Source organism: Loxodonta africana, chromosome X, assembly GCF_030014295.1.
Source record: "Loxodonta africana isolate mLoxAfr1 chromosome X, mLoxAfr1.hap2, whole genome shotgun sequence".
Lineage (NCBI taxonomy): Eukaryota > Metazoa > Chordata > Mammalia > Proboscidea > Elephantidae > Loxodonta > Loxodonta africana.
Window position 1 is genome coordinate 177,350,712 of NC_087369.1, and position 13,219 is coordinate 177,363,930.

General features: G+C 43.6%; 1 protein-coding gene across 5 annotated transcripts in view; it reads right to left on the reverse strand.

The window, feature by feature from the left end:
- The window catches only part of GAB3 (GRB2 associated binding protein 3), a 118,744-nt gene that overhangs the window by 44,528 nt on the left and 60,997 nt on the right, over positions 1-13,219 (reverse strand). For all 5 annotated transcript variants that reach the window (XM_064277818.1, XM_003421752.4, XM_023540745.2 and 2 more), the window contains one exon: positions 2,253-2,556. In XM_064277818.1, the coding sequence (XP_064133888.1) occupies positions 2,253-2,517 (265 nt within the window). In that variant the 5' untranslated portion in view covers positions 2,518-2,556. The remainder of the gene's footprint in view (positions 1-2,252; positions 2,557-13,219) is intronic.

The following is a 13,219-nucleotide window of genomic DNA, read 5'->3' on the forward strand; positions in this document are numbered from 1 at the left end:
CCTGTGCCATTCTCACAATTGGTGCTATGTTTGAGCCCATTGTTGCAGCCACATATGCCTATATATGTCCATATAGAAGACCTACTACTGCACCTAACAGGTGCCTGGAACTGTTCTAACACTGACAATACAGCTGAGACAAAGATTCTGCCTTCATTAGATTTACATTCTAGTAGAGGAGACAGACGAATAACACACAAATAAAGAATATTGTCCATGATTGTTATAAGTAAAACGAAGGATGGTTGGAAAAGCCCACATTTCGCAAGGAGCATAACATTTTCCCCATCGCCTCTGAAAACAGCCCTCAAGATGAATCTAGATCAGAAGCTGATGAGAACTCCAGATCAGAAACTCTCGGTGAAAAGCTTGCCTTTATTTCCCCTTGGAAGAGAATTAGCAGAAATTCAGGATTCTGAGAGCAGCCCAAAACTGCCCAAGGTCAACTCCAGACTCCACTACCAAACCACTGTGACCTTGGGCAAGTTACCACCTTCTCTGGCAAGTGGAGATGATAACACTACATATGTCACAGGATCAGTATGAGGATAAGATGAGTTAATGTGTATAAAGCATTTAATAGAGCTTCTGGCCAGCATATACATGACCTGCTAACATATATACTACATATATATATCTTGGGATATCTTCTGGATGAGGAAAGAAACAGAAGTGAAACAGAACAAGGTGTGCAAATATGTATGTAGTTTGGGCTGAAGGTAGGGAATGGGGGGCAAGGCGAGAGCCAGTGGCAAAGCTGAGAAGTTGATTGGGTAGGCCCTGCTTGATTTGCACGCTGTCAGACTCAGGCCAGGATGGACTTACTGCAACTTTGCAAGTTAGCTTCCTCTGTTGTACCAAGGATAAAGAACTTGCCATCACTTCATTTCCTTTTATCTGAGTGCTCTCAAAGCTCAGCAATGTTACTTCCCTGGTTCATGAAAAGAAAACGACTTCGTCCCCAGAAAGCACACAACTTTGAATCTTCATTGCCACCTGCTGGCACTTAGCAATGGCTAAGTGCTCAGCTGCTAACAAAAGGTGGACAGTTCAAATCACCAGCTGCTCCGCAGGAGGAAGATGTGGCCATCCGCTTCCATAAAGATTACAGCCTTGGAAACCCTATGGGCCAGTTCTACTCTGTCCTAGAACGTTGCTATGAGTTGAAAACAACTCAATGGTAGACGATAGAAAGCATACAGTAACCATTTAAATGTTGAAGCCACTGTAAAGCATGGGATTTAGGAGTATGGTTTTGTCTACTAAAGACTGAAAGAAACCACATTCACAATCCCATAGTTTGAGGATCAAGGCCTGGTGCAGTGATGCCCCAGGGCTCAACAAGAAAGTTCTTGAAGGGAATGGGAATTGAATTGCAACCCTGATATATTACATAGGAAAATGTGTGTATGTGAAAGAGAGAGAGACAGAGAGCTCATTCGTATAGTTACATGTACACCAACTTACAGAAAGTGGATTTGTGCAAGCATTAGAGCACATGAGCCATCATCTCAACAATCCTGTTCCTGCTGGTGCCCAGAAATGGCCTAAAGCAAACTTATACATAATTTCCCCCGCAGAGACCTTGAGAAAACCTTGTAGAAATCTTGAGAAAAAACATGAGGAGTTCCTTCCTGTCTATGATAAATAGCCAAGTTCTTTTTACCTCTAGTGTTGAATAAACCAATAAAAAAAAACCCATTGCCATCGAGTAGATTCTGACTCATAACAACCCTACAGCACAGAGAAGAACTGCCCCATAGGGTTTCCAAAGAGCAGCTTGTAGATTCGAACTGCTGACCTTTTGGTTAGCAGCCAAACTCTCAACCACTGTGCCACCAGGGCTTGCAATAACCCAATAGGCACTAGAAAAGCTGGATCTCTACAAACTTTGGAAAGAGTTTGCTATTAGATATCTCTAGAAAATCATGGGGGTAAATCAGAGTCTGTGGGTCATGCTTACCCGCATTTTACTTTCACTGCTTGCATCCCAACTACAGCTGAATGAGAGTAATGCTCAGTTTGTGGATGGATCCTGCCTTCTCACATTTGGCCGTGAACCTTAGAAGCAGCTGAAAGAGTGTAGTCTCTAGGAATTGCAAAGTACTGTGCTTGATGGGAAATGGGGGGACAGCTCTGATGTAAATGAGCAAGTCCAGCACTTCCACCCATTTTCCTGCAGTAGGTTCCCCGAGTGAGTGCAGCACTCCAGACCACCCCTCAGCATGCAGGAGCCCTGGGTCAGCTCTCACCTGCACCATCCTCCGAGCGGCAGAGGTTGCAGACCTGACTGATGCTATGCACCCAGACCTGCATCTCTTCCTCAGTCTTGGCCACCAGATAGAATGTACGTGAAGTGGTCTTGACAATGAACACAAAATTATTCTGAAATTCTTTCCGAACGAAGCCTGGGCCCGCATGCTTCCACACTGCACACTCACTGAGGTCTATCACGCGGATAGGCTTGCTGGAGTGCTTGTTCCTGTAGTACTCCAAGACGTCGGGGTTGCCACTCATGCGGCCCCGCCGGAGGACAAACCAGCGCTTTCGCCAGGCCTGCAAAGAGGCAAATCAACAAGGAATTACTTGGCTCTGCCAAGAACCAACTTCATGACAAGGGCAGCAAAAGAGATGCAAATTGGCCATTCGACTGATGACATACAAAGTCTATCCAGCTTTGGACTATTTTTATTCTAATTGTTCAACCCCAGTATATAGGAAAGCAATTGACTTTTGTATATTAACCTCGTCTCCTGTAACCCTTCCATAATTGTTTTTTGGTCAATTCTTTGGAATTTTCTACATTGACAATCTGTGAACCAAGACAGTTTTATTTCTTCCTTCCCAATATGTATACCTTTTGTTTCCAAATAGAATTCTAAGAGAATTAAGTAGAGTGGCTGGTTATACTTTCTATGGGCAAGACCCTTTGCTAAGTGCGTATATAAAAAAAAAAATTATATAATTAGGGCAACTCATTTAATTTCCAAAACTATCCTTTTGGAGAGGTGGTTATTATTATTTCCATTTTACATAGGCTAAAACTGAGGTTCAGAGAAGTTAAGCAATGTCCCAAAGTCACACAGCTAAGCAGCTGTAGAAACGGATTTGAACCAGGCAGTGTGATCCCAAAACCCACACTCCTAATCACCTGCATTATACTGCCTTTTACATGTTTCCATATTATTGAATTATTTTATAATAAGAACACTTGGTGGCAACGGAAGGGTCAGTAATGCATGTAAAGTAAAAAAGTAGAAAGGGTAAGTATAGCGAACTCTCTAGAGATGGCTGGCTCTAAAGGGGAGGAGACTTCTGTGGTCAAGTGGTTGTTTTTAAAGATGGGAGACACTTGTGCATCTATCTCCTAAGTCACAGTGTTTTTCAACCAGGGTTGACATAAGTCCCCTAGGGGACATCTGAAATTATGTGTGTTTTGCTTGTCATACAGAATTGGAGCAGGGGACAGGAACTGTCTGGCCTAAGGCTATCATGGACTGAGCTTTTCCTGGTCATCTTACCTTAAGGCTTGGCTCTTTCCAGGATTCCTATTGCACTAAAGAAAGTTACTTTCAATTCTTATAGTGTTTCTCAACAAGGCACTGAGAGCTTTAGACTAGACTGAGAACTAGGACCTTGGGCCCTTCGACTCCACTCACTCTTTGACCTCCAATGTTTTGCTGCAGACAGTACCATCTTGATTCAGGACAAAGAAGGGGTGCAGATCCCATCAGATACATGGTTGAACTACCTCCAAGGGTATGAGGCCTAGAGAAAGAGGTATCTGCAACTGACTAGAGCTTTCTGCATCTGCCAACTACCCTGGCCCTCTCCTGGAGCCAGGGAGAAGAAAATGGAGAACTTCTTGGAGTTTCGTGTCTTCTCGGGTTTAGGATGATGGGCTGACTGTAGGGCTTTCCTCCATCGAAGATGCTTGGCGCTGCAGTTAGCAAATGCAAGGGGAGAGGTTTATGGCCTTTGTGGTTTTCTCTCCTGTGTAGTGGCATGTGTGATGGCAGGAAGTACTGGATTCTGCCAGGAAGCATGGTGACCACTAGGACAGGAAGTCTTTTGTATCTTTAGCTTCATTTATGCCTGACACTTTGGTAAGCCCACTGGCTCTGACCGAGAGGCCAGGGAAAGAGGACAAGCAGCCATTTGGGTGTTATCAGTTCCTTTCCTGAGGCTGTCAAGAGTCCAAAGAAGTACTAAAGAGTGGACAGCCAGCCATCACAAACGACCCACAATTATGCCTTCACAAGAAAAAAACCCTTTGAGGCTGTGGCAAGATGCAGCCAGCAGGAAGTTGGCAGTCCCTCCAAGTTGGACAGGGAGGGCGAAACAGTGCTTGGCAGGCAAAACCTTTACAGACAGCATAAAACTCTGAGAAGAGGGTTGGTCACTCAAGAGACGGACAAGACAGTGTGGTTAAGTCAGTGCGTTTTTAAGACAAGAGAAATAACAGTATGTTCATATGTTCGTATGAGTGACCCAGGAGAGAGAGAGATTAATGATTCGAAAAACTCCTGCTGCAAAAACATGGCATTGGATGAAAGTGATGCCACTGAGAATAAGGAAGGAGTAGGGAAGGAGAGACAGACTGTGAGCTGGGAGCTTGAGTCTTTGCTTTGTGTGCTAGCATGAACTGTTGTTGTGGGGTTAAGAGCACAGAAAATGAGATGCTTGGGCGTCTGGCAGGGACTGAGGCAAACATCAACGTCATACCTAGTCCCCATGCTCCCTGAGATGGGGTGGACCCATGAAAGGGGCCCAGGGCTGGGAGAGTGCAATGTGTGCTTGCTAAGAAAAGCTTTCATGGTGAGAATAGGGGACCCCAAACTTTCCAAAGGCCAGTCTGGTGGGGAAATGTGAAGAGGAACTTTGTTACACTTCCCAAAAATGATTCTAAAAGCTGAACTGAGCACAGAAATAAGTTTCACATTAACCAATCTTAGTTTTATGGAAACAGTAGATTTCTTATCCATTAATAATGATTTCAGGGAGAAAAAGTAACATCAAGAGTTTATTTATTCAGTGCTTACTCAACACCAAGCATCTTGCTAGATGATGGAGATAGAGAAGGGGAATAGAGTTGGTCCCTAAAAGAGCCCACTGTTTAGACATAGATTTCAACCCGGGGTAGAGGAGTCAACCAGGAGCAGTAGGAGTGCCGGGGAGAAAAGGAACAAGTTTGGGTTTGTTTCATTTATTCAACAAATATCTGTTGATAGCTTACTAATATGCCAGACACTATGCAGGCTTGGGAAACTGAAGTGAGCCACTCACAGGCTAGCAGCGAGAGGCAGGGAGCGGGCACATGGACAGACAATTGCAGTCAGTGTGATAAGGGCTATGTTAAGGGAAAATCAAGAGGCTATAGGATCATAAAAGACATCTCTATCAGGGCACTGAATCCAGAAGGAAGTGATGGCTAAGCGCTGACAGAGGAAGCAGCATGTACAAAGCCTCAAGATGGACAAGGCATGAAGCTTCAGTTAGGTTCAGCTGGAAGGTAGGCATGAGAGCAGAAAGAAAAAAATAGTCACAGAACAACTTGAAGAGTATGTAGCATAATCTTTTTGCTAAATCATGGGAAATCACCAGCATGTTCTACCTCAGGTTTTACAATTTCTACTAAAGAGTTGTGATTATGCAAAAGTAGAAATAATGTGTTCTCTGAGCTTTTTGTTAGGTGAATGAGACCATGGGCCTGTTCCACCAAGCTTACAGGCTTCTGTAAAGGGGAGGCATGTGATAAAACAGCTCTTTACAATAAAACAAATATGACTAGGGTCACACCCAAAGGATTCAGGAACCATGTGCAGGGAACACAAGGGTGGAGAGACAAGCTGAACTGCACCATGAGGGGAAACTCTGCAGGTCAAAGGTCCAGGTTCTTCACTGATTAGTGATATGGAAAACAAAGGGACAGGAGGGGAATTTATAGATTAAATGAGACTTAAAATACATCAAAAAATTTTTAATGTGCAAGTCTAAACTATAGTACCTATGGATGCTCATTTGAGTGATAAAAATATTTTAAAACGCAAAGAAGAGATCCCATGTAAGTCAAGATAGTAGTTACCGATGGGGAGGAAGAGGAGGTTGTGATGTCTTATGGAGGGACTTCTATTTCTCAAATGGATGGTGGTTACAAGGGGGCTCACCTTATAATATTCCATTAAGCCATGCATTCGTTTTATGTTGTTTACTCTATTTGTATTTTCTTATAAAGTAAAGATTAAAAAAAAAATTCCTCTGGGACCACTATGATAAGAACTCAAGAAAAGGTTTAAACACAGAAGAAAACATTCTTTGATGGTTACGAGGGTGGGGAGGGAGGGAGAGGAGAATTTACTAACTAGATAGTAGAAAAGAATTATCTTAGGTAAAGGAAAGGATATCACACAATACAGGGGAAATCAGCACAACTGGACTAATCCAAAAACTAAGAAGTTTCCTGAATACAACCAAACACTTCGAGGGACAGAGTAGCAAGGGGCTATGTTAAGAAAACGTTCTGCATCCCACTTTGGAGAATGGCATCTGGGGTTTTAAACACTAGCAAGTGGCCATCTAAGATGCCTCAATTGATCTCAACTCCCCTGGAGCGAAGGAGCATGAAGAACACCAAAGACACAAGGAAAATATGAGCCCAAGAAACAGAAAGGGCCACATAACCCACAGACTCCATCATCGTGACACTGGAAGAACTAGATGGTGCCTGGCTACCAACAACGACCACCCTGACAGGGAACACAACAGGGAGTCCCTGACGGAACAGGAGAAAAGTGGGGTGCAGAACTCAAATTCTAACAGAAATACCAGATTTAATGGTCTGACTGAGACTGGAAGGACCCCAGAAGACATGGCCCCTGGACTCTCTGTTAACCCAGAACTAAAACCATTCATGAAACCAACTCTTCAGACAAAGAATAGGCTGGACTATAAGACATAAAATGATACTCGTGAAGAATGTGCTTCTTAGCTCAAGTGGATTCACGAGACTAAACAGGCAGCTCCTGTCCAGAGACAAGATGAGAAGGCAGAAAGGGACAGGAGCTGGTTAAATGGACACAGGAAGTCCGGAGTGAAAAGGAGTGTGCAGTCACATTACAGGGATAGCTGCTAGGGTCACATAACAACGTGTATAAATTTCTGTATGAGAAACTAACTTGAGCTTTAAACTTTCACCTAAAGCACAATATTTTTTTTTTTCTGGACAGGGCATATTCATGGATTCATTCAACAAATATTTACTGAGTGCCTGCTATGTGTCAGACACTGTGCCAGGCATATAAGGAAAAAGGGTGCTAGGAATGTCAAGAGAGTTGGTAAGCTCACAGGTTGAGGAAGAAGGGCAGAGGTCAATGCTAGAGGGACAGTATCAAATACCAGACCTGAGGAGGGCGTGTCAGGGTGTAAATAAGAGACGAGTCAAGGTGTCTGGAACTAAGAAGTTCAGAATCAGGTCGGGAAGTAGCAAAAAGGGTTGAGGTGAACAGTTCAGCACAGAGGATGTGAGGACCCAGGTGCTGGGGTCTCTTACTGAAGAGCAAGTATCTACAACTATTACTCAGAGAATGGAGTATATAAAAAAGTGCTGATTCTTCTACTGACTTCCTGCGTGACCTTGAGCAATTAACTCAACTTCTGTACACATTTGTAAATGGAGATAATAAACCCTGCCCTGCCTCCCTTATGGGGTAATTGCAGTAAACCAAAGAGAGATGGACAGTGCAACGTTATCAATTTGAAAGTAGTTTGTAAAATGACAACGTGACTGTTGGTCCCCAGGGCACGTGGCAACAACTTGACCTGGGGAAATTGCGTCTCCCCTTCTGGAGCCCACATCACCCCACTATACAATGATGGGGTTGAACTGGTGGGCTCTGAAGGCTTTTCTAGCTCTGACAATCAAAAGATCAGTTTCCCATCAGCCTTTCCTGCCACAGTCACAAAGCTGACTCATTACCATCCCACCAGTATCATCTCCAAAAAAACAAAAAAACTGCAACATCCTGTAACCATGTGGAAAAATGTTTGTGTTCATTTCTAGAATCTGAGGGAGGCTAAAACTGAACTCCTCCAGGAATATGTGTCTAGGCCATAGGCCTGCTAGTTTTTATGGCATTATTCGAGGAGTAATTGAATTCCATCCATCTTTCTGAGAGTGAAAGCTCTGAGCTGTTCTCCTTTTAAACAATCCAATTTGCTGATTTCAATCTCCTAGTTTGTTTCTTAATAGTCACCCACCAGGTTAATCAAAGGCATCTACAGGCTGAGGTGGATCCTGTGCAAGGGCAGGCTCGGAGAACTGCTGCCACTTTAGTGTTCAGGTGAAAAGACACAGGATCTGGGGACTGAGACTTGAATCCAAACTGAATCACCTGCAAGAATCACACTGGTGTACCTGGGACTGAACTTGCCCTCCAACTGGAAAACTGGACCAAATCTGTGAAACAACTCCTTTCAGTCAGTGTGGGGCTGTGGTCTCTGTGAGAAGGTAAACAAACGAGGCGTGCCCTATGACTGCCCGGACTTTCTGCCTGGAGGCACATTCAGGACCGCAGTGCAGCTAGGGGGATCCCAAACAGAGCATGGCAATCTCCTGGAGTTGAGAAGCTGAGATCAGAATTCTGGATGGCTGAGGTGGCTGGGAAAAGCACAAGAGAGGAGGGAGCTATGCAGAGAAATATCTCCAGAAATCTACATGTGGGTTCCCTTGAGACTTCAGCTGAATACTAGCATGTACTTGTGTAGGGTGAAACCCTATGAGGCAAATCCAAGAACAACTACCTGGGAGCCACAAACTGAGTAACTATCAGAGCTGAGAGCTGCCACAGTAGTACTGGAACACTCAGTAGAGACCCCTGGAAGACCACATCTTAGGAGTAGGGGCAGGCTCAAACTAGCCCTAGAGTATGTTGTTGTCGTTAGCTGCTCTGGAGTTGGTTCTGACTCATGGCCACCCTACGTGTAACAGAACTAAATGATGCTCATTCCTGCGCCATCCTCACAACTGTTGTTGTGTTTGAGCCCAGTGTTGCAGTCACTGTACCAATCCATTTCCTCGAGTGTCTTCCTTTTTTCTGCTCACCCTCTACCAACCATGATGTCCTGCTCCAGGGATTGGTCCGTCCAGCTAACACATCCAAAGTAAGTGAGATGAAGTTTCACCACCCCTGCTTCTACAGAATAAGAATAGGCTACCCTAAACCTGCCCACTTAGCGGCCCCACAGGAGAAAGACCTGGTGACATGCTTCCATAAAGATTACAGCCAAGAAAACCCTATGGGGCAGTTCTACTCTGTCACATGGGGTTGCTATGAGTCAAAAATGACTTGATGGCACCCAACAACAACAAATCTGCCCTTAGAAAGCTTAAAATGAAGCTTTGAAATGATCAAGCTGGATTGGCAAGTTTCTGAACTGCCTGCCAAAACAGAGTTCAACATTCTTTAAGGGAAGACAACAAAATTCAGACACTCAACAATATAATATTTACAATGTACAGCATCCAAAAATAACTAAAAATAAAAAAGCAGGAAAACGTGACTCATAATCAGAACAATCAGTCAATGGAGACTCAAAAATGACAGAGATGATGGAATAAGCAGATAAGAATTTTAAGATAGCTATTATAAATGTGTTCAAGATTGAAAGGAAAACAAACATGAGGAGAGAAATGGAATATATAGAAAAAAACGAAATAGAACTTTTAGATGTAAAACGTACAATAACTGAAATGAAAAATTCATTGGCTGGGCATAACAACATATTAGACAGAAATTAAACCAGAAGTCAAGGCAATGCAAACTGCCCGAACTTGGAAGAAAATGAACCGAATCACCTGAGGAGCTATTAAAATGCACATTCCTGGACCTCACCTCCAAAACCCGTTGCCGTCAAGTCCAACTCCTAGTGACACTATAGAACACAGTACAACTTCCCCATAGGGTTTCTAAGGAGTGGCTGATGGATTCAAACTGTTGACCCTTTTTTGGTTAGCAGCCATAGATCTTAACCACCTAACAAAGCCTGGCTTGGGGACAAGGAATGTGCATTTTTAACAAGAACATCTGTGGACTGTGATGCATAAAGGCAGTCAGGTCCCCTTTCCAAAGGTAACTGGGCTTCACCCTCATTGCTTTAAATACCACCTATTTGATGATGATTTCCAAATTTATATTTCCAGGCTGGATCTTTCCCAAGACCGTTAGACCCATATAACCAACCATCTAACTGGCATCTCCACTTATATATCTAAGAGGTTTCTCAAACTTTAACATACTCAAAACTAAGCTCTTGATTTCATGCCCCTCAAATGTGCTCTTTTCCCCAGCCTTCCAATATCTCAGTAAATTGAACCACCATCCATTCATTTTCTAAATCCAAAACCTCGGAGTGATTCTTGATTCCACTCACCACATCCAAACCATTAGCAAGTTTCATTGACTCTACTTTCAAGTATTCCAAACCATTCCACTTCTCTCCACCAACCCCCACCACAACCACCCTAGTCCAAGTCACCATTGTCTCTCTGTTACCTGGGTAACAGAAACAGCTTCTAGTCTTCCCACATTCACTCACTTTCCCCATAAATTTCTTCTCAACAGGTAAGTCAATGACCTTTTAAAAACATATATCAGATCATGTCGCTCCCCTTGTTAACACCTTCCAAAAGCTTCCCAGTGCCTTAATAATAAAAGCCAAACTCTTAAACCTAGAAAGTCCCCCATGAATTTGCCCTGACTATCTCTCCCACTTCATCTCAACCATTCTCTTGCTCTTTTGCACTGGCCTTTTTGCCATTCCTGAACATACAAAATCTCCTTTCCATCTTGGGGCCTTTGTCCTACTTGTCCTTGCTTCTGGGTGAGAATACTCTTTCACCAGATCTGTGAATGGATGTCATGCAGATCTCAGCTTCCTGTCACTGAAACCTAAACTGAATTGTCACCTCCTCAGAGACCTTCCTTGATCATCCAAATAAAAGTGGCCAGCCACACAGTCATTATCTACTATATCACCCTATTTTAACTCTCTTCATTCCACTTTTCATCAACTGGTATTTTTCTTGTTTGAGGTTTACTGTCTGATTCCCCACCAATAACCACTAGAATGTGAACTCCTGGGTGGCAGAGGCCTTGTCTGGGCCTAGAATAGTTCCTGGCACAGAATATGTAGTCATTCAGTAAATACCTGTTGAAATGAAAACATTCCATACCTGATTTCATGGAGTCATAGACCTAAGTTAAAAACACTACTCTTGAAACATGATAAGATTTGTGGGTTTATAACCTAATCACCAGGATTTACTCATCACAAATTTATGTGCTAGGATCCAGGGATATGATGGTGAACCTGATAGTCACGGTCTCTAAGCTAGAACTTAGGCAGTCAAGCAAGGCCTGGTGCCAGACTTTTAACTGAAAACCAGAAAATGTTCTATCCAGACATTGAAGCATAAAGTCCATGTTGTTCAGGATTCAACTGGGGCATGACAGTGATCATCTGCCGACTTTCCAGAGCACACTGAAGATGAGCATTTATTAGTTAATAAGATGGGCTATCCAGGTTTAAGTTTATAATGGACAAGGCTTAGAGGTTTGAGCACTTTATTCCTACACTCAATTCTACTTGCACAGTAAAAGAAACCTGGCTGGGTTATAGCAAGTTTCACTTCTTTGACTCTATAAGCCACTCCAATAAAGTTGAAGTGGTCTGTCTGGATTGTATCCATTGTTGAAAAATACTGAAATGAACTGAGAAACATCCTGAAAGTCTCTGAGGCTGTAAAGAGACACCTCTAATTTAAACTGCTTTTCTGGCAAGAGTGATTACTGTCCCTTTGTTTCAATGGAATTGGCCCCCTGCCCTCTCTTCAGTGGTGAAATCCCAGAGCTATGAAATCATTTCCTTAGTATGTGCACAGGATGGGTCAGTAACCTGCCTTCATAGCCATGGTTTCCAACTCAGGCTGAGGGAGCAAAGCTTACATCTTCTGCCTTTGGAGCTCCAAGTTTTGATCCTTCAATACTGACGTCATTTCATAACGGCAGTTTTTTACTTAACTTGACAAGAGGAACTCCGTGGGCCTCTTCCCCTCCTGATCCATGGATGTGCGCCATACAGTCCTGGCCAAGAGTGTCTAGTGCTCCAGGATCTGGTTCTCAGATTCTGATTGCTTACAGGTGTTGGGCCCCTTCTGAGCTGCCTTTTTTTAGTAGCCTTATTGGTCAAGCTGCAGAAGATGCCTCAGATTAGAAGACAAAAAGGACGAAAAAATGTCACTAAGAACCTATAGACAACAAGGCCTAGAACAATTGTGAACGCCTTTCAAGGTGAGTGTGGATTGGCCTGATATAGGATTTCTCACTGTTACATATGAAGAATGGTACAAAGTTGGGGGTGGAACTAGTTTGGGGGAGCTTCTGGAGTTTTTTACAGGCAAAATAAAAGAACCACAGAAGCCAAGCCACAGACAATGAACATCAATTGGTCTCCAATTCTCTCTGGGACCTTAGCCTGTGCTGACCTAGAGTGTATGCTATGTGATGGCAGAACATTGTCTGTCTTGGTCCCTAAAGTACCTTCAGCATCTTTAATAGCATCTTTAACAGTACACACTCAATGTGTCATTGTTGATCGAATGACTGACCTCAGTGCCTCTACCACTTCTGGAAGCTCATCCAGTCCTCAAAACAGAGCAACTTTAACCAGAGGTCTACTTGGACTCTTGCAGCCATCTGCCTCTCTGTGCCTGGTATCTTCCATTTGTCCTTCCAGGTCTACTCACTACCCTTTTCCTGTCCGCTCTGTGTCCTGGCAGGCTGAATGAATGGACCGCAACACAACAACCCCTCCACTCTGGTTTCCAGTTAGGTTTAGCCAATGGGAGTACCATCAGGGAAGGAGAAAAGAGAGCCGAGAGTACTAGTCACCCAAACTTCTCCTTTGAGGTCACCTGGAGCTGGCTGCAACCCTTGACTGAAAGCCACAGCTCCTGCGAGGTGGTCCTCTTCATATAGCTACTCCTTCTGTTTCCAGGTTCCAGTAACCACTCCCTCCACTTACCCATTCAAGCACAGGGCTGGCTCCACAGTACCGCACCATCCCCTGTGGTTTTCCTGCCCACACCTTTATAAACAGTGCCTTTATTAAACACTCTTCAAATTATTGAAGTTCAGTGTGCCATCTATTTCTGACCAGGCCT